The sequence below is a fragment of the Ambystoma mexicanum genome, chromosome 4q (assembly GCF_040938575.1).
Source record: "Ambystoma mexicanum isolate Mex_15411 chromosome 4q, UKY_AmexF1_1, whole genome shotgun sequence".
Lineage (NCBI taxonomy): Eukaryota > Metazoa > Chordata > Amphibia > Caudata > Ambystomatidae > Ambystoma > Ambystoma mexicanum.
The window spans coordinates 308,812,851-308,835,531 of record NC_090928.1 but is presented as its reverse complement, the minus strand read 5'-3'; the positions used below and the strand labels follow the sequence as shown (position 1 = coordinate 308,835,531).

General features: G+C 45.9%; 1 protein-coding gene across 1 annotated transcript in view; it reads left to right on the top strand.

Annotated features, from left to right (window-relative positions):
* The first annotated feature begins 1,704 nt into the window (after nt 1-1,704).
* Nucleotides 1,705-22,681, top strand: part of RSPH3 (radial spoke head 3) — a 145,242-nt gene continuing 124,265 nt past the window's right edge. The window contains exon 1 of the mRNA XM_069607888.1: nt 1,705-2,051. Within this exon, the coding sequence (XP_069463989.1) occupies nt 1,927-2,051 (125 nt within the window). The 5' untranslated portion in view covers nt 1,705-1,926. The remainder of the gene's footprint in view (nt 2,052-22,681) is intronic.

Genomic DNA, 22,681 nt, shown 5'->3' with positions numbered 1-22,681 from the left:
GTATATGTAATGTATTGAGTTAGTGGGACTTGTCATCCTTTATTCAATGTCCCATCTGAAGCCCCAAAAGATGAACTTCTTTAGTCACCCCCTTGCTCCCTGCACCCATCTGGCCTGCCCCACCACTCAGACCACTCTACTGATGCATCCACAGGTAATGATTCAACAACTAACAGTATGTCATGCCTGTCAAATAGAGCAGGCTGATTGGCTAGCCTTCCTGCACAGTAATGGCTGAGGGTACACTGTCATTGTTGTCTCATCCCTGAATGTCCTTCTTCTTAGCCTCCACACAATGGCCCAGAGCAACTGACAAGCAACATTTTAGGGTCAGGAGAGCACCATGTTACTCGCGAGCTACACGTTGGGAATCACTGGCTTAAACAGTGCGTTGCCCACAGGTAAGTGTATGGCATGTTAGTTCCTATGGTGTCATTCCACATCATTTTGCATCCGGTGACATCGCCTGGGTCAAATTTTGCCCCCATAAGGTTTACTTACGCCACGTCCCCCACCCTGCGGAAATGTTAAAGTTTGCATCCCGATTGACTCCCGCTGTATTGGTTTGTGTTGTAAAGCCATGCTTGGTAATAGAGCATTCTCTTGATGGGGTAAATAAGTATCCAGATCATATCATCCAACCATCCCTGTTTTTCCAATGCATTGTGGGTTTTATACAAATTAATGTATAATAGAAAGAGTAAAACTAAATTAATGCACAAGTGATCAGGTTCTCCAATGTCATCTGCCATCTATAGGAGTCCCAATGTATTTTCTTCATAGCACAGCTTGATTTGAACCTCCTACACCTGGTAATGCTATTCATTCAAAGGGATGGTACGGGTAAAATATCGCCTTTACATATTAAGTTATGAATATCCTATAATTGACAAAAAGCTGTTGCAGCTCACGTACTCGATATTTAAATAGGTGACATGACTTATTTGAAAAGGTGTCAATCGCACTGGATTTTCAGTGGCAGGGAGCTGGGATGGTGCAACTAGTAACAAGCATTGGCAATGCCAACAGTTGGGGCTTTTGTGTAGGCATGGGGAAGGCACTTGCCAGGCATTGGCAGTATTAACTGGCCATTGATGGTAAGAGGTGCAAAATGGTGTGAGTACCTGGGCATTTAAAAGCAGTGCCTGGCAAATGTCTACTACTTATACACAAGCCAAAAATGTTGACTTTGCCAATACTTGTTTTTAACAGGACTTCAGTGAAGGACATGCATAGTGCTTATAAATCGAGTGGCTGAAGGCAGATCTGGTTAAGACATTTTTATCACACCAGGAGCAGGTTGACAGCTCCAATTAGGTCCTTAATTCTCAGATGACTGCTTTGAAAAAACACTAGGGCGGACATCAAGTGCAAAGTTTGATAGTAAGGTTTTAATTTTGCATGCCGAAAGAGTTCCCATGAGGCGGTGTTTTCGGCGGGGATGGGCAGGAACCGTGTGGGAATGACTATAGGGCTTAGCATGTCCATCGGCAGTCCATGGGTAGGAAAATAACCACACAACAGATGTGCGTCCTCCCAGAACCCCTCATATGCCATTTCTCCCTATCTGTCCTCCAGTGCAATAGTTTCCCCACCTAATAGTCCAAACTTAAGAGTACTCTCCAGCTGGGATCAATGAACTAGAAAGACAAAGTGACCCTAGCGCGCATGCGTCTTTCACAAGATGGAAGGGGTGGAGCGCGGAACACCTCTCGCAACGTTTGGCATTGTTTTCAATGGAGACGGTTGTCAAGCAGCGAATTCTGTAACTTGGCAACGGAGAGGGCCAGACACACAGAAGCCACAGCTGACCTGCGCGCGCTCTTGTCAGCAGCACCCCTCGACTTAGAGCACGGAGGGAAGCCGCGCGCATGATACAGCCCTGCCCAGGACAGGACCCAACTTCCTGAGAATACACTTGGCACCATGACATCGGTACTCCAGGCCCCCAAAGACTCGGCGTCCGGCGGCGGCGGCGGCACATACACCTTCTGCAGTCGTCCCCGAGTGCTGCCGAACCGCAGCAAGTACCGTGGCATCCCGCTAACCACGTGAGTGCGGTCGAGGGGGCCACCATGGGGGGAGGAGGGTATAACTTTCTCCGTGGTAGCATTGGGTTCTTCACCTGTAGTGCGAAGCAGAGCAGAGGGCTCTTAATCTCCGGGGGAAGCCCTTTTAGAGCTTGCGGTATTTGGGGCTCTTCTTTATAATGTAGTGTATATCATATTCGCCTTTGGGTTCGGAGCCTGGAAGTGTGGGATTTCTTTGCCAGGTAGTCCCACATGCTGAAAGATGAAGAGCTTAAGTATAACTTTAGAAGTGGGTGGAACTCTGCATCCCAACTAGGCTTCATATACTGGGGAAGTGGGCAGGAGCTTCCTTCACACGTTTTGTGTGGGCTGCCCTAATGTACTTCTAGGGGACCGAACCTCTTCCCGTTCTACCCAAGTCATGTTTTATGGGCACTAGCATCACATTAGCTGTACATAGTGCAAGTGACATTGGGTCAGTCACATTGCCCAAATATAAATACTGTGATTTTTAAATACAAAGTTCTCTTTTTTTAATGGCACCTGCTAGCATGATAAGGCTGTAGTTGTGATATGGTGCGTGGTTGACTTTGTCAGTTGGTAGTTCATGGTGCATGTCCAGCAGCATTGTACCAATCCTATGTAAAACTTAGTGGCCCTAAGGTTGGAATGGCATTGAGGTGTCAGTGGGTCGTCAGAAGGGAGATCCTGGGCAACTAACTTGATATGATATGTCATTTATAACGGGTCTGTACACAAGTGTCATTCAGATCGTGCACGTGGGACAACGCAAAGTGCAGGGGGAAGGGAGAGGAGCAAGTGCCAGGGGGAGGGGAAGTGCAGTCAGGGCAGCATTGCTCTGAGTAAGTGCTGCCAGGGCACTGTGATTCTGGGTAAGTGCAAGGAGGCAGGGGACTGTAGAGGTTGCAGTTACAGCCCCTAAGCGTGTGGTAGGCCCGGAGGCAGTGCAGGGAAGACTGATCACGGAGGAGTTCAGTACCCAGTGAGACTCTGAGGGTAGCCAAGCAACCAGTCGATGCTGCAGACAGGTAGGTCAGCAGGGGAGGGAGAGAGAGAAAGCAGAGGAGAAAAGGTCTTGAGCTACTTCCGGTGGTCCGGCTCAAGTTTGAGAGAGGCAGGGAGGACATTGCAGAGGAGAGAGATCAAACCCTACTCTCTGCCTGAAGAAGCATCTGACCCTCACAGAGTGGGAGGTAGCTGAGGGAAGGGCTCGAGAAGGAAGGTGTTTTTGAAGTGACAGTTGGATATAGTGCGGGCCCTGGCCCCAGAAAACCCTGTGGACGATGCAGAGGGTCTTGAACTTGATCCTTGCAGCCACCGGGAGCCAGTGAAGAGATTTCAGGGTTTAAGAGATACAGTCCCGGGGCTTGAGTCCAAGGATAAGTGTTGCAGTCCTGTTCTGGATTAGCTGCAGAGGGTGGAGAGTAGAGGAAGGCAGATTGAGAAAAGGAGGCTGTTGCAGTTGTCCAGCCTAGAGAGAACCAGGGCTCTAGAAACTGTGAACTTCTGGGAGAAAGTAAGACAAGGAAGAATATCTCTGAGGAGGTGCAGCCTTGCGATGTGTGGAGAGAAGGAGAGGGTGGAGTCGAAGGTGACGCCAATGTTTTTTGCCTCACAAGAAGGTGAAGGAAGAGGGCCCAAGGAGGGTGGCCAGAGTGAGAGAGGGCAATCAAGAGCAGGGCTCCCAATGAGAAGGATCTCCATCTTACTGGCATTAAGACAGAGGTCATTGGAGGTGCAACAATCCTGAATCGTGGATAGGCAGTCAGCAATGAGCGAGAGAGGTGAGGAGGCTGAGGGGAGCCTGAAAGAAGAGCTGAGTGTCATCCGCATTACACTGAAAGCTAGAGGAGAAGGTAGTGATCAGGTGGGCCAAAGGGGCCAAGTAGACATTGAAGAGCCAGGGTGAGAGGTTGGAGTCCTGTGGAACACCACATGCAGAGAGAGAGTTGGTGGAGCGAAAGGACCGAAGTTGGACGTAGGGCAATTGGTCCAGGAGGAAGGAGGTCAACCACTCCAAGGCCTGACCCGGGATTCCCTGGTTCTCACAGCATTGCTTGATCAGGATGGAGTGGTTGACCGTGTCAAAAGCAGAGGAAAGGTCAAACAGAACGAGGACAGAATGAAGGCTGAAGTCAAGATTAGAGAGCAGAGCTTCGTGGATGTTCAGAAGACCAGTTTCCATGCCTCTGGCTGCTCTGAAGCAAGGCTGATGGTCATGGAGACAAGCAAACTGGGAGATTGCCAGCTTTTCCAGGAGTTTTCCCAGGAAAGGAGTGATAGAGATAGGCTGATCGTTTGCCGGACAGGTAGGATCAGCAGAAGACTTTTTAAGGAGCTGGTGCACAGGGGAGTGCTTGAGGAGAGAGGGGAAAGATCCAGTGGCGAAAGAGTGATTGCAGAAATCAGCCAAAGCTGGAGTGAGGGTGTCAATGTGGTCCCCGATGGCTCTGGAGGAGCAGTGGAGCACCTGTTTGGACGACACTTTCATAGATCGGACTTGTTTAGAAACCTCGTCAGGTGTTGTCAGAGAGAAAGGTCTGGTAAAAGTAATCACATCAAACTCATTTAACTTTCCAACCCCATCCAACAACGCATCTTGACACATAACTCCATCAGGAAAAAAATACACAGCTAACACAATGGAATGCACCCCACCTGGAGATGTCTCTACACTAAATTTCCCCAAACACCACATTGATGCAACTTCACAACTCTCTACACCCCTCTGACAGACACAATAGACAACCGATCAGCAATATGCATTATTTACTTGCAATGCACATCCACCACTGCTGCAGACTACTCACAAAACAACTCAAACTTACATGCCGCAGAGAGCCCTATCTTTTCAGATCTCCCCACATCAATATTGCAAGAAAGCAATATTGCCCTGCTCCTATGCTAGCCCCAATCCCACCTTGTTATATATCCTGATGTGCCATTGAACCATAACTCTTTTGGAGGTTTTGCTATGCAAGACTAAATAATAAGGCATGATAACAGGGCATAGCAAAGGGTTTCACTGGTTCTACTGTGGTGGTGCAATACTTGATAGAGCCCATGAAACATTGGCGACTGGCAGCCACAGGAGGGAAAAAAATATTGGTTCTGATGCATTCAGTCTCCTATTGTAGAAAGTCTAGTACACGGGTTGGTGAGTCTATATATCTGCCTTTCATATTAAGTGATATGGGAGTGATGGAGGGCTGTTGCAACAATAATGCACTTCTAGATGATGGTCTTGGGGCCCACCAAAAGAGAAGCACAAGGGGACAACATTTTCCTTAAAGATGCCCCATTGTAAGTGAGTATTCTTCAAATAATGTGAGCGTAATCACTTTTAATGAATCCAATTGTTGCAATTAAGTCACAGTGAGATTTCATTATTTGCCCAAGATTACCCAGTGTGGTTAAGGAGTGATGCCAGGATTTTAACCCATTCTGCAATTTATGCACTTGGCCGTGTAATTTCTGAGCTCTATTTGATACACAAATTTAGATTTTGGCTTTTAAAGAATCCAATAACCAGTCTTCTAGCGTTTTAGTTTCAAAATGCACAAAATACTATGTAAGACAACCTGACAATATGTAAAGCCCTATAGAAATATTTTAAGCAAAATGAATCTCATTGTTGCTTTTATGTTTGGTTTTGGATGGAAAACTAAAAGTCCCAGAATGCAAAAAAAAGTGAACCTGAAAAATCTCCTGTTTAAGAACACTTTAAGAAACATACTAAAAGAAATTGTGCAAAAAGGTATTTAGGTATACAGATTGTTTGTCACAAACATCCAGCTTTCCTGTATGTATGATGTTAACATCATTAACGCCATTCATTATGATGGATAATTAATCTTTTAAATTGAGCTTTATCGTTTTACTCAATTTAATTATCTTGGAAGTGGACTTAGATTTGGTAGGTAATGGATCTGGGTGGGGTCTTTAAATTGGAAATGCCAATCAGTGTCAATTGACTAAATATTCACAAATCTGAAAGTCACCGCTGACAAAAAAAGAAATTTCTCTTTCTCTTTCTTTCTCTCTCTTTGTGGCAAAGCATTGGTCCCTATACAATTCCACACTGTGTCACCAATCTGCACCAAAATGTGTGGGTTTGTGGCTTGGCGAAGCGTTGTTCCTTATACAATTTGACACTGTTTTACCAATGTGGATCAGATTTTGCATAGTTAAATGTTAGGACCCTCCGGAACATTACTGGCTACATGACATGTGGACACCCCACCTCTTACACTGGAGTTCAGCACCTTCACACACGAGGCGGTTGCCTAAAATTGGTGAAGCATCAATGTGGTTGTAGATGGGCCGGTTGCAACACGAGGAAACAAAACTTGAGATCCCCTAGGATGCATGGTTTCTGAGATATGTTCACCACAATGCACTGCAACAAACTGCACTACACCAGGGTGAGGCGACAGTTGGGGAGAGAGCACAGAAGGTCCCAGTATGCAGCAGCACACCACCAACTCTCGCCTCCCCCCAACATCTGCACTGGGGCATAACAGCCAGCCACACGTGCCCTATCTCAGCGCAGTTTACTGCAGGATGCAAAGCACATCAACCGATCAGCGAATCGGCATTGATTTTCAACAATTGATGAGTGTTATCATGTCTGTCTACAGAATCCGTTTGGAGAATTAGTGCTTTTGCTAGTGTGCTGGTGTAATTGCGAGATTGTTAAAGGTTAAAGTTCGAGTGGCACTGTCCCGAACGCTGTTCATCATTGCATTTAGTCTTATTTTTGACAGCTCTGAAAGTAATCCGATCTCTTTTTAGCAACAGCCTCGAACTTCACACGGAGAAGTCCAATTAGTCAAAACGTGTTGTGCCCCCGCGCCCTCTAGCGATAGCTTGTTACACATTTGGGAGCAGACTTGAGTTTGGGGATGGGGACACGTCTTTACTTCCAGTACTCTGGGGGCATATCGTAGCCACTTTTTAAAATCGTTTTAAATTTGAAGAAGAGTAAATGAAAAATGCTAGATATGTGTTAGACCTTTTCCACAAAATATTATAGGTGGGTATCATGTTCTATAGCAACTCCAACCCTAGAATGTTTTGGTAACGGTGTGGATTTTGGACTGCTCTAGATGGAGCCTCATGAAGTTCCCTGCATCACTTTTAAGGGAATATTTGGGTTAACTGCGAGTGCTCACCCACTGATGAGGGCTGGAATTCAACCTCTGCTTGCTGCTCTGATCTCTGCTGCTTGCATGTCAGGAGGGGTGGACTGGAACTGGGACAAACAATAGGCCCAGGTGCGATAAACTGTGGCCCTCATTTGCATACTGCAGTTTGTAACTTGATGAGATCCCACACACAGGTAAGTGAAGTATAATCTTTATTGCGTGGACCCCAAGGACGAGCCACCGCCACCAGGGAATCCAGAAACCAAATGGCCCGTGTGGAATGTTGATGCCTGAATGCCCATCAACATTCCACCCGCACCTAACACATTACAACATATCCTCTTCCCTTGCATAGCCAATAAAACATTAACAATCTAAATGCAGAAGACCAAAACTAAATTCGGATTGAAAGAGTTAAGCAAAGTGGTAACAACACACAATTTCACGCAAAAGCTATATCATTGTTGATGGTAATCTAAACAGTGAATTCAGAAAATATTGCTCTAGAAATGGTGTAAAAAGTTAACATATATAGTCTCTAAGTTTTATAGGCAGCCCACACCGCCTAAAAGGGCGCCCCACACCAGAAGGACGCCCCACACCAATCTCATGCCCCCCCTCAGCTTCCAGGATAGGAACGTTCTGAGTCTCCACATTCAAACTCATCCTTGGAGTGCGAGCAACATCATTTTCATGCCTTTGCACCGCTACTTGGGAATTCACAGGGTTAAAGTCCAGTGCAACAGGCTCCCCCTCCTCCCCAATGCATGGATTGGCGACCCCATCCACCTCCACGCGTCTCTTGCTCCAAATGGAGCCATCCTCCAATTGCACGTGACCCCTACCTGTCTTTGACACCCTCCTGGGAGGCAGAAAAGTGCTGGTGCCCTTCTGAGCAAACCTAGGATTTTTTATATACACTGTATCCCCAGGCATAACTTGTAATTCCTTCCTTAACTTCTGAGAAGAAGCTACGATTTCCTGACGTGCCAAAATACTGCGATGAATGCTTTCCAAATCCAACTCACAGGGACCACCACCAACCAAGGCCAAAGTCCTAAGTATGGTGCCTGCCTTTCTGCCCCTCATAAGTTCAAACGGGGACCTACCCATAACAACAGATGGAGTACTGCGATATGCTGCCAGATATTGTGTCAAAACTTCCTGCCAATCCAGACCATTAGCCAAGGCCAATTGTATGGCAGCCTTAACTGTACCGTTCGCCCTCTCAACAAGACCATTGGCACACGGATTATATAAAGCAGTACGATGATGTGCAATGGCATGTTGATCCAGAAACTCCTTCATGGCTCTGGACGTGAACTGCACACCATTATCTGTTACTAAGCTAGACGGTAACCCCTCTCTGTCAAACACTTTCCTCAAGAAGGCAATAACCGTATCAGTGGTGACATTTCCAAATGCTGCTACCTCAATCCACCTGGAGGTATAATCCACTAGAACCAAAAGAAACCTACACTCTGGCTGAAGACATTCAAAGGGGCCCATGATGTCTAAAGCCAATTTAGACCAGACCTGTCTGGGGATATCTACAGGATGTACTGGTTGGGGATGCAACACCTTGCTTTTATCGCTGATGGCACAAGCTCCTTCACTACCCGTTCAACATCCTTGTCCATAGAAGGCCACCAATAATCCTCCCTAAGCCTCCTCTTGGTCAAAGAACAACCCAAATGTCCGTTGTGCGCCAATTCCACAATTCTACCCCTAAGGCTGATGGGAGGTACCAATTTCACACCTCTAGAGTCACCCCAAGGACCCACTGCCAATTCATGCTATACTTGTGAATAGCCCTTCCCTTCAGGTCTGTCCTTAACTGCCTGCCAGCCCTTGATGAGACCTTCCCTGATCCACTTCAATTCAACATCAGCCTCACTCTCGACGTCCCACACCGACTTTTCCACAGCGGATGCAATATAAGCAACTTGACACCCTTGCAAGTCCTCTTCCTTCTCCGACACCTCCTGATCATCGCCACCACCATCCACCGTGGGCAAACGGGACAAACAATCCGCCACCACATTAAGCTTTCCTGGAAAATACTGCATGGCGAAATTGTAATCCTGTAGCTCAACCGACCACTTTGCTATCCTTGGGGATACCGCTACCACACCCCTGGTGGAAAACACCTGAACCAAAGGTTTATGGTCCGTTCTAACTATGTACGGAACACCCCAAAGGAATGTCCTGAAATGCTTTGACGCCCACAACACCGCCAAGGCCTCCCTTTCGATGATCGAGTATCTGCTCTCCTGCTCTCCACCTCTCTCAATGTCCTTGAAGCAAAAGCTACAGGCTTCCATTCCCCCTGACACCATTGTTCCAACACCGCCCCCAAACCTACTTCGCTAGCATCCACCGTGAGTACGGTCTTGTTCTTTGGATCAAATGACCTCCGGCACGGGGCATTTTCCACATCCCTCTTAACCAACTCAAATTCCGCCTCACACTCCTCGAACCACACAAATTTGGCTGACTTCTTCATCAGGGCCCTCATAGCCACCGTCTTTTCAGCATAGTTGGGTATGAATTTAACGTAATACTCTGCAAGACCCAAGAAGGCCCTCAACTGATCCTTGTTAGCAGGAACCGGCGTGTTTCTCATGACCTGACCCAATTCAAACTTTGGACTAACACCCTCCAAACTCGGGGTATGTCCTAAATAGGTAACATTATCCACCCCTACTTGACACTTAGACAATTTCACGGTCAGAGCACTCTCCTTCAGAATTTGCATCACACTCCTAACCTGACATCATGTTCCTCCCTACTACCACCCCACACCAAGATGTCATCCTGAAAATAACATACGCCGGGCAACCCGCCAAACATTTCCTGCATCAAACGCTGAAAGACAGCCAACGCTGAAGCAAGCCCAAATGGCATGCGACAGAAATGATATGCCCCAAAAGGAGTCACAAATGATGTGAGAGACCTGGACTCAGTATGTAGATCAATTTGATGGTACGCCGTAGATAAATCAAAGGTGGATAAATACTTCGCCTCACCCAATGTCAACAATAACTCGTTAATGTTCGGCAAGGGGTGCCGATCCACCCAAATACTGGTGTTAAGCTCCCGAAGGTCCACACACATTCTGATGCCACCATCACCCTTCTTGACCAAGACCAGCGGGAACAACCATTCTGATGACTCAATGGGTTCAATTATGCCTGCCGTTTGTAATTTGTTCAACTCCAACCCTCCCTTGCCGACACCGGAACTCTTCTCACTTTGTGCACCTTTGGCACGGTACCCCTCTTCAATACAATACGATGAGCAAAGCCCTTGAGCTTACCAAGCGTGTCAGAAAATACTTCCGGAAACTCAGCCCTGAGCAAAGCCGGAGTAACCGTGGTACTATCCTCACCCCCCTCCAAAATGCTGAGGACAGGAACTTCCTTACCAGGATGCATCTGCATGCGTAAGGCCGCTTGGTCATCCCACCCCAGGACACTAGCACCCTTAGATGCCACATACAGCTTTCCTAAAGCCTGCCTACCATTAAACGAGAAATTTGACCAACCGTATCCCAGTACATCAATAAGGTTCTGCCCATAAGCACATGGTTTAATGTCGGATGAAAACAAGGCCGAAATCTGCTTTCCCAACTGTCCATGATACACTTCTGGAAGTACCAAGGTATAGGGTGACCCTGAATCAACCAACATTTCCACAGGATGGTCATCAACCAATACAGAAACCCAAGGGCCCTTGCGCACGCTTCCATCCACATGCAAAATTATTCCTTGCTCAGGCTTACCACCCAAGGCACCCTCTTGCACCAACGCAGAATCATCCGGTGTCACATTAGCCACAATCTGCACTTTACACATGTGTGCATAATGACCAATGCGCTTACATTTCCTACATTCAACATTACTTGCAGGACATGTTTTAGAATCAGCCGAATGGCTAGGCCAAACACAATTTTTGCACACATCTTTACCCTTAGGCCACCAACTCACTTGGCTATTAGACTTATCAACCCCTTTTTTGTTCCTTGGTAACACAGCATGAATAGTATCCCTGGACATATCCCTTTCAGTAACTATCTGTACACTTGTCCTGGAAGCCTCAATTGCTCTTGCAATCTCCAGAACTTTATCCAAGAGTGGATCGCTTTCAATCCACAATCTTTCTCTGATTTTGTTTTTGTTGGTTACATGTCTTCATCATAATTTGATCCCTGATGTACTCATCCAAATTACCCGAAAACCTGCATGTAGCCATAAATGCACGTAACGCCGTAACATAAGCATAAATGCATTCTGTCGATCCCTGTGCCCTAGAAAAGAATTTATATCGTTCCAGCTCAACATGAACTCTTTTGCCAAAACGAGCCTGTAATTTCTTCAAGGCAGTCTCGTATGCACTTATAACCACCTCTCCCTCACCGCCCCCCTGGAACCATCACATCCTCTCCAGGCAAATGACGGAAGACCCTCAATCCCTCAATACCAATGCAGTTGAGAAGTGCAGCCTCTTTTTCATCATCATTGAATTTGGCACCGCCAGCAGCCCTCAAATACATCTTAAATGCGTCTACCCACTGATCCCATGGAGCAGTAGGCTCTCCTGGGTTTGGCAAGAAGGCGGGGGGAGGCCTGGCAGCCGTGTGCAACATGTCCAAATCAGAGTTTCACAATCCACACCCAACTTAGTGTGCAGAGATCCCCATTGATGTCCATCTAGGGTAGGATGCAAATCCCCTTTCCAGCTCAGTCGTCATCACGTGTTAAGTACCTCAAATGGAATATGTCAATTCCTCACGCTAACACCCAAACAAATCCTCCAGCAAAGGAGATCAACTTAGTACAGCCAAGGTCGAGCTGCAGCGTACAATCCGTGAACGTAGATTAGATGTCACTCTGATATCCAGGCGAACCACCCACACATGATGGTAATGAGGAAAAGCAACACCTAACAGTTTACAGTGGCAGACGCTGGTCATGCTCCCCGCAATGAACAGCCACTGCAGAAATGTGCCAAACACTTGGCGCCACCCCAGGACTGCCGCCGATACCCTTGCAGTATCGCCCTGAGCAGCTGACAGTAACTTGTCACCGGAAAGCGGCGTTGATCGCAGCCCTCCGCACTACGCAACCAATGCAGACACCCTGGAGAGCTGGCCCCGCCACCTGGATTCCTGCGACGGTGGCAGACTCTCGGATTTCAGGAAGCAAAGCGGAACTCGAATGGAGAGCCGGGCTTCCTCCGACCGTTGCGCAGACTCGGCTCTCACGGAAGCCGATCCCAGCCCAAACAGCTGAACTGGAGCAGAGAGCCGGCCCCGCCTGCGGACTTCCTCTAACCGCTGCGCAGCCTCGGCTCTCACATGGGCCAACGCCAGTCTAAACAGCTGCTAGGCGACTGGAGGCAGCGCAGCACACTCCAACTGCAGGGGTGCGCCGACCGTTGCAGCACCCAACCAAGCGCTGACGGCCCTGTGATGCTCCGCGGCAATGTTCCCGGCACAGATCGGGCCCCCGATGTGCGGACTCGCCGGCAAGAAGAAGACAGCTGGAGCACAGCAGCCACACGCGTGGAGACAGATGGGATCCCACACACAGGTAAGTGAAGTATAATCTTTATTGTGTGGACCCCGGGGACGAGCCGCCGCCACCAGGGAATCCAGAAGCCAACTGGCCCGTGTGGAATGTTGATGCCTGAACGCCCATCAACATTCCACACGCGCCTGCAACACATTACAACGTAACTTCACACAGAAAACTATTTGAGTAGTAGTCATGGGAGCCCTTTTGGGAAGCATGGGGCATATGTTTTGTTTAAAGCATGTTGGTGCCATGGTATTGGTGAAATCTGCCTGCTGCACAGTGCGTTAACTTACTCTGGCTCACAAAAATGGCCTACATTGGCATGTTGGGTCAACTCTTCAGGCTTATCCCTATAGGCCAGTCCAAACCTGCAGGTTGACGCCACACAGAGATATAGGCTGTAGGAAGGCCATCTGTCCAATAGAGTGCCCCCCTCATCCAAGCCTTGCTCCCCTACTATTGCAAAGTTTTTGATGGGGACATTTATGTTAAGGTGCTTGACAGCATGTTTCTAAACTCCTCTGTTTGCACAGACTCGGTTTCACTCTCACAAGTCAAAAAGGCTGCACATAGACTTCAGTGGTATTGCCTCAATGATGATGCCCAATGAGGCAGAAACATGTCTGGGGCTGCTTGTGGTCTCATGCAGCAGGGATGTGACCTAGCAGTTTGGGCTGGGCTTCTCCTTTGGGGGTGGGACCAAGCATAATTTGCATATGGTCTTTCACCTTTCTGTAATGGCTTGGCAGGTGAAGAACAATGGGCTGGAGGGTTGCCCAGAGCAAGTGCCAGAGTTTTAAGATTAATTCTAACCTTTCCAGCCATCAGCTCTTTGTTTTTGCTTTATCTTATTGCAACACCACCTTACAGCAGACAAGACATGCCAGAAAGAAGAATACAGTTTTACACATTGTTGTGGTGAGGTAAGGTTGTTCAGAGACTTCATTATTAATAGCACACATACTGTCTTCAGGAGTGCACAGAGTGGCGGTACAGTGAGCTTTTTCTGATTGTTAAACACTACCTCTACTACTTGCAGACTTTTCTGAATATCAGTAAACTTCTCTACCTCCAGTATCGGACATTTTAACCTTTAGAATCTCATGGGCACTATCTTGGGCCATCCTTTTAAGAATTCTATATGAACACTTGCACATTTCCTTTCTACTGCTGGACAATATACAATGAACTTCATAGCTCCTGTCTGAATTACAAAATGTACATCAGTTGAAAGAACTGAAACCAACTCCACACACTTCCATGGAACAATAACCTACCACTCAGTGATATCCCAGTTGTCTCTCCATCCCATCAAATCCTTTTGCCCACTAACAATACCTGATCTTTTCCCAGCTCATTAAGAAATTGCAGCTGGGGTGGCTGAAAGGACCGTCATTTCCAAGTTGATCCAATTCCTAACCTCAAGTCAGGGACTATCCCTGGGGCAAGGGGCAAACATATGGCTGGACTGCCAGGAAGTCATACTTCTCTGTGCATGACCCAGTCCTTGTTAAATCTGGACCATGGGCCAGGCACGATTCTGCTGGTGGTTGCTTAAGTACCTTTGACTGGCCCCACTGCTGTGAAGGTACATTCTCAGCATCCACAGTTCAATTTATTGTACTGTAAGAAGTCGTACCCCAGGATTCCTGGCCAGCTGTTTTGCTGCACTTCTTCACAAATGCTTACACGTTCAGAATTTAGGTAGTTCTTCACTGAATTGCAGCTCTCGCCCTGACATCATTACTTCATTGATCAGCTGGATTAGGGCATCCAGGGTTCGAAATTGCTGCAAGCTATTTAGCTCCCGCTTCTAGCCATCTGTTAGCAGAGCTACTTTCCACTCCCCAGGCCAAATGGCACCATACACAACATACATACATTTGTGATAATACCTCTGTATATTTGGAAACATGAATCAAGGTGAATAAAGGAAATATCAAAGGGACATTGAAACCAAAATGGATTAGTCATCATGGACAGAAATGTAGTGCTTGCATCTAATGTGCAAGTTATTATTTGCCTTGTGCTGAGTACTAGTTCCTGGTTCTAACAAGGCAGCTCCTGCCTGCTAAGTGCCGCCCAATGCCCACAAGCTGTTTTTAGCTCTTGCTCATCCAATTTCAGTTTCATCCCATGGGCATCTCTAGTCTGCTTGCTAAGGGTCCCAATAATGTGGAGCCCACCAATATTTGTATTTGTGTTAGAGAGCTGTGCCCAAGAGATAGGAGAAACTGAGTGGTGACCGGAAACGCAGACAGAGGAAGGGTAAATATGTTTGATGCTAATGTGGTATTCAAAATAACATACCTAAAACCCAGGTCTATCTATCTCGATCACTGTATCGTACCAGAGAGACTGACTACGCATGTGTGTGCTTCTCATGAATTCAGTAACTTCAAACGTAGGAGACACAGGGTATTGTATTAAGAATACAAATTCTATTGTCTAAATCTTCATATACTGGCAAATAGCATGAGGGGTATTTGAGCACGTTCTTTTCACTTCAGTGCTATTTCTAAGATTCAAAGTAGTTAATTATATGGCACTGTATTGCTATTTACTATCATAATTATTTTCCTTGCGCAGTGGTCTGCAACCTTTGGCTCTCCATATATTTTGGACTACCACTCTGACCTTCTATGCTACACCCCCCTGGTATGATTGCTGTGGGGTCTAACTTTGTGGACTATTGCTCAGCATTCAAAACCTTGAGGTAGTCGTCATCCGACAATCCATTTGGAAGGGTCAAACATGAGTTTGGAACAACACCTTGGGGGACACCTAGAAGGTCTCGTAAGGAACCCTAACCACATATCTACCCCACATTCCCATGCCCCATTCATGTCACGTGATCCCTTCTGCCAATGTCCCACAAACCTCTTTTTATACCAGGGCCAGTCCTGGACATCAGAGGCAGTCACTATGTAAGAGGGATTGTAGGTCTGTCTTGGTTCGTTGGAGATACAAAATACACTACACATCAGAAGAGAGGCTAAAGAGCAAAAAACAGACATTTTGGCCACTCAGTTCACAAACGGCACTGCCCAATTACAATGAGTCACAAGGACCCACCTCCGATACCCCTGCAACTTTACAGTGGAAGTTGCACTCTAATCAAACCTGGAATGGCTCCTTCCGCCTTGGAGCCAGAGCATTCCTCTGATGTATCTTCAGTAGGACAATATCTCCTTGTTGCAGGAGCGACTGGGCACCTCTGGTTCTTTAGGCAGAGCTGCCTTAACTTGGGTGTGAACAAAATGGACATGAGAGATTAAGGACTTCATATACCCCAATAATCTACCGAGTCAAGTTCAAATTGTTATTAATGGCTTTAAAAGGTGGAGACAAAGGCAATTGCATAGGTCGGTCAAGTAACCTCTCTGTAGTCGGTTCAATGAAACAAGTAGGTTTATTTTGCCTTTTCTTCCAATTATTCCCAGCAGAAGCATAGCAACAGTGCTCTCCCTCTACACACTATCTCACTCTCTCTTAACTGCCCTCATTCTCGATCCTTCATGCATTCCACCCATTCTATCCATGGTAACGGAATATGCTAGCTGCAAGCACACTACATACTGCCCCTCCATCAAACCTAACACAAAAATCTCTCCAGTTGTTTCACCGACTGGATTGACCTCTGACCAGTCATCATTTCACCACAGCCATCTGATCCACTCACACTTTGGTCCTTGACCAACTCACTTCATCTCCACTTACTTTAACAACCTTATTCATGTTCCACATCCTTACATCCTCTGACCTAACCAATCTATGGAAAACGCTTTTAACCTTAATTACATGGTTGAGACCACCACATGGGTCCTGTCTCAAAGGGCTGGGCAGCCTGACTCTCACAAATTCACCCTCCTGCACACTTCTCTCTTTGACCACATTTCTCTCATCATAGCTGACCTTATTGATAATTTGCCTCTCTCTGATATGTGATCTCGCCTTTTGCACATTCTCCCACGTCCATCTCACCTTCCTCATCCTCAGGGGGATGGGTGAGCCTAGCTTACTGTTGAGTTTCCTTCCCCTGATCAATTCAAAGGGAGACATTCATGTAGTCACATGTGGAGAGAAGCGATGAGCTTCAACCCTGCTCAACACCACATTTTTCCCAATCCTCTAGATTGGCCCATGTCCACCTTATACAATCTTAGATCACCTCATTAAACCTTTCTGCCACACCATTAGCCTGGGTATGATAAATAGCCATAAATGTATGTTCCATGCATTTCTCTGACAATTACACGTCTCATTGATTTGAATTGAACAGCTGTGTCACTCAAAAATTCACAAGGATACCCTTCACGTTTGAACACCTGTTCCATGAAATCAATCACTTCTCTTGTTGTTATGTTCTGTGTGATCATTACCTCCAACGACCTGGACAGAATGCCCACCAACGCAATGCAATATTTGTGAACACCTTTGGTTTGAATCTATCCCATAATATCCATGCCCACCTTTTCCCAAGGCATCTGTGGCACATGGACTAGCATCATGGGGCTTCCCCTAGGCATCAGACTCTTTCCACTCAACACACATGACACACAGTTCCTTACCACCCTCTCTACCTCAAAGTCAGACCCGGGCCACCAGAATTCAGCACACACACAATTTTCTTAGTCTTGGTAATGCCAATCTTTTTTCTTACTACATACAGAGGTTTTATTCTGTCACCTCTCATTACATACTCCCCAATTACGTGAACTCATCGCTCACAATCCACAAACCTTCTTAGTGTGTTTCTGTGACACTCTTCTTCATTATTTTCCCATTTTCTTCCAATTCATCTTTCAACCTTCTCAGAACATTATCCACAGTCATACTATTAACTCACTCCTCCTTTAACATCATTGTTTGTTCAATAGTCCGTACGCATTCTTCCTCACTTTTCCTTGTCCTATTTTTTTTTTTCTTCGCACGTGTCCATACAAGACAGGCAATCAGTGGGAACATTTATCTTTCCAGGTACACATTCCAGATCAAATCGATATTCATGGAGTGCTATCACCCATATCCTTATTCTTGATGATACACCATCCAGACCTTTCATTTGTAGAGTCTCCATTGGCGGTTTGTGATTAGTTCGTATTATAAAACTCGTGCCCCACAGAAATGTTCAGAATTTTTCTATTGACAATTTTAGGGCCAATAGCTCTGTTTTGATAGTGGAATAGTTCATTTCCACTCCCTTAAGAAGAAAAGATGTAAAGGCTGCAACATACTCCTTGTTGCCTTCAATTTGTATGAAAACAGCTCCAGAATTGCTGGCATGTGTAGAAATTGTCTTTCTGTCAATATTGAAATGCTTTAGAGAAGGCATAGATCTCAAAGCCAGCTTAATAGCATTAAACTCATCAACAGATTGCAAATTCCATTCATGTGGAGCAGAGTGTTTTAGGAGGGATCTCATGTTCACTGTCTTGTCCTAAAAGTGGCGTATGAATTTTGAATAGTATTCAGCCATGCCAAGGAAGGAACATAGCCCCTCCTTGTCATGTGGTTCGGCTGCCCCCTTGATGTTGTTGGCCAATTTCTCCTTCACATTAATCCCATTGGCTGACACAGTGTGACCCAAATACTCAATCTCTTTCCAATTGAGTTTGCATTTATCTCTACTCAGCGTCGGGCCACGTTCTACCAGCATCTCCAGCACTTTGTGTAACCTTTCATCATGTGTTTGCTGATCTACTGTGAACACCAGTATATCGTCCTGAAAGCATATTACTCCTGGCTCATGCTTATATTCGTGCGTGATCCTCTGAAATACGGGTGCCTGGATTATGAGTCCAAATGGCATTCGTATAAACCGGAATAACCCCTCATGCAAAATGAAAACCGCAAGTTCCTTCGAGTCTAGGTGAAGCTTTATCTGATGGTACGTTGATGTAAGGCCAAAAGATGAAACACAGGTGCCTTGCCCAAGGTGGCCAGAGTTTCTGTTATATAGAGACTGAATATCTACACAGCTCCTCAGTTTTCCATTCGGCTTGGCCACCACCACCAAGGGTGACACACATTCAGATGATTCTATTCTCTAGACTATGCTACCTTGTTCTAATTCATGAGCTCTCTCTTTGCCTAATTGCTTATGGCCATGGGAACAGTTCTCACTTTGTGTGCGACAGGTTTTGAACCTCGTACTAGCTGAATTCAGTGCACAAAACCATTTAGACAGCCGGCTTTCTCACTGAACAACTGTGTCTGTAGTTCATCACTGTCCCGTTGCATAACACATTCAGTTCCATTTGAATCCAGCTTAATTTGGAACTTCTTTTGCTTTAGCCAACTCAACAAAGGATCAGACCCATTCTCAGTAACACACACCTTGCCAGAAGCGACCCTCCCTCTGAACTCAAAGTTCCCTTTGAACCAACCTGCAACATTGATTTGAGCGTCAATGTAGGCTTGAGGTCTGATGTCAACTTTTTTATTTTTAAATGTTTTATTTATTTATAAGGCGACACATCCCGCAGGTCTCAGGGCGCACCAACATAGACACAAGTGAGACAGAAACCTAGCAGACAAGATACCAAGGGGCTCCGGCAGGATTAAAAAGCAGGAAGCGACTTATTCAAAGAGGAACATTTTCAGCCTATGACGAAAGCTGAGATGGTTTTCCTCAAGTCTCAGATTAGAAGGTAGCGAGTTCCATATTTTAACTGACACAATTGGAAAGGACTTCCATCAGTCTTTTCCAGAACAAATATCTTCTTTGGAATGAGGGTATACTTCGCACCAGAGTCGATCATCGTCTCAGCTTGGTGCCCATCAATGGTCACCATGTCCCTTGGGCTGTCCAACAGCTCTTCCTCTTTATCACCAACAGTGAAAACTGCTGCTTCTGAATGGTCGTACCAGTCATCTATTATGTTAATGGTGCTTGATCTGCAGCATTAAGTCAGATGTCCTTTCCTCTTACATCTTGTACGCTGAGCCTCCAGAGCTGGGCACAATGTGCTATTTGCAAAGTGGCCTACAGCGTTGCACCTGTAGCATCTCTTCTGAGAAGATGTGCCCTTACACGAGTTTGGCCTAAAGGAAGGATTAATTCCTTCTGAGTTGGAAGGAGGCTTACTGTTGGAGACAGCAACCACAGCCTCAATGTTACCGGTACTTTTCCCTCTCTCACAGTTTACATTGTTGAACTTCATTTTCAAGGGTTTTTGCGCATTTGCTTGTATGCTCAACCTCTTTTGCTATCTGCAATTGCTCATCCAAAGGTGAATCGCCCTTCGACCACAGCTGTTCTCTTATCTTGCTGTCCCTGCGTTCAAGCATAAATTGGTCTCTTAAACTCTCATCGGTCTGCTGACCAAACTGGCATGGCCCTGCTAAACCCCTTCGGGCAATGATGATTGTCTTCACTGACTTTTACTCCATTTGTGTTCTTTTTCCAAACGTATATCTCTTTAATATAATGCTGACCTTGCCCTCATAATACTTATCCAGTTTTGCAATACATTACTCATATTCATTAAGATTATTTGATTCTTCATTTGATAGTTCAGGTAGGTCATCATACTTTTTTTGTTTAAACTGGCGCCTCTAGGCAGTGTATAAGTAAAGAGGTCTTTCTTTCCACCCTGTAGTTGGCTCAGCAAAGCGCTGCCACATAATGCTCAGACCACTTCTTCCAAGGAACAGGTGGTTTGCCAGGGCTAGGGTGAAATGTGATTGGTGAAGCTATGTTCTGCATCATCTCCAAGATTCCGTCTTCCCAATCTCCAGATGTAATAATGAGCTCTGGGTCTAATATGGAGACATTGAGGTATAATTCTGTCTCGACTTAAAATTCTGTATTGTTTCTCCTTCCTTCTCTGTCTTTCATTGTATATTCAATATTTTATTTTCTGCCTTTAAAAACTATATATATATATATTTTTATTTAATTCTGTGATATCCCCTTGTTCTATCATTTGGTCCTTCAGTCCTTAATTTTTATCCATGCTCGCTCACAGAAAACCGATTATTGAGGCTGGCAGCAGTGAGAATTGTCGGTGTTCGCATGTAGAGTACTATGTTTACGGTTGCCTGGAAACCGGATGAGCGGTTTTCTCTTGGAGGGAGGGCGTCTCCCGATGTGAAGTGCCTTGCTCTAGCACAGCAGCCCTGCAGCTTGAGCACGTCAAAAAGACCTCTCGCTCCTCTTCCTTTTTAACTTATCAAATCCCTCTTTTTTAAATATTTATTAATTGTGGCCGCAATGATCACGCAGCGCGAGACACACAGATCCTACCAGATGGACGTGTCGCCCAGCGTTGAAGTGCTGCTCCACCTTCAGAAGGATCCACACACGTGGATGGGAGCTGATGGGCACTCGTCTCCAAATTGAGGTAACCTCTCTGTAGTCAGTTTGATGAAACAAGTAGGTTTATTTCGTCTTTTTTTCTTCCAATTATTCTCACCAGCAAAATAGCGACAGTGCTCTCCCTCTACACACTGTCTCACTCTCACCTAACCGCCCTCATTCTCTATCCTTCACGCATTCCATCCATTGTAACAGAACATGTTAGCTGCAAGCACACTACAGTCGGCCATACAATATTTCATAGGGATTGATCCTTCCCTTGCTGCTTGGGATGCTTCATATGCTGAACAATACAAGTGAAAGGGTCTTGAGCCCTTGACGTAGCCTGGCCAACTTATTCTTAATCACGCTGTTATGTCTCTACTGCACCTGCTGATTGGGAATGGTGCGAGCAATGAAAATTGTGCTGGATGTTTAAAGTGGACAGAACTGATTTCTGCAAATTCTTTACAAAATGGGAGCCCTGATTGCTGTTGATGCTAACAGGCACTCCAAACCTAGGCACAAAGTCACTACCAAGTATTTTCACGACCGTTAAGGCCTCTGCTTTGCTGCAGGGTTACACCTCCAGCTGCCCAGAGGACACATCTAGTATGACAAGAAGGTACTGCCAATTACTACAGCGAGTAAGTTGAAGAAAATCAATTTGGATGCCCACAATCAGACTTTAGGAAGGAGGGTTTGCTCCCTGGGTGGCTGGTGCAGCTTTCTCCACCTTGTTTTGGAGGCAGATGGTGCAGCGCCTTCAGTATTCTTGAGACATTTTAAAGAAGTTGTCAGCAAACCATGCTTTGTTTAGTGACACAACCATCTCTTCTCTTCCTACAGGAGTCTGGCCATTATCCATCCTAACTAGGTGTGACAATAATAGTTTGGGTGCCACTAATCAACCTTGTTTATCTCTCCACAGAGAGTCGGCGTGTGATCGACAACCCTTCTGTATCCAATCGTCTTTCTCAGCAGAGGGGCATGTTTTGCATTTGAACCAAATCTTCAGGGTCTTGTATGAGGAGGGGACAGGACTGGTTTTAACAGGGAGAATATGTGTCTTCTGAGTCAGCTGGCTTGGCTTTTAGATCTGCAAAATCGTGGACAATTTGATCTCTTGGTCCTCCTCCTTCTCTGATTTCACCCGTACAGCCCATACTTTCCCGTTTCCTTTTTCTGGTTTTATATTTCTCTCTTCCTTGCCATTGATAAACACTCCATGGCCAATCATCCTGCTCTATCCCCACTCAGAAGTGGTTACAGATCAGAAAAGACATTATTTACATGTTTTAACCTGCTCCCTTTGTCCTGGGCGGCAAAAATGGCAACATGTGTTTCGAAATGCCCATGTTCAGTTTGGGTTTGGTTTCACTATTGCAATAAGTCTCGTCCTTGTTGGGACGCAAAAAGTCTGATCGAGTCTCTCGAACCTTAGTGGGCTTCAACTCATACATGACTAACTGTTTACACTGTAGGCTGTGCTGAGGTTCAATGCTGCACAGTCGCCAAGGTGGATTACTTTCTTTCTCCTTCTCCTCATGGCTCTCCGTTGCTGTGTCATCTCTGTAGAGCAGGGAGGGTTTTCTGTCCATT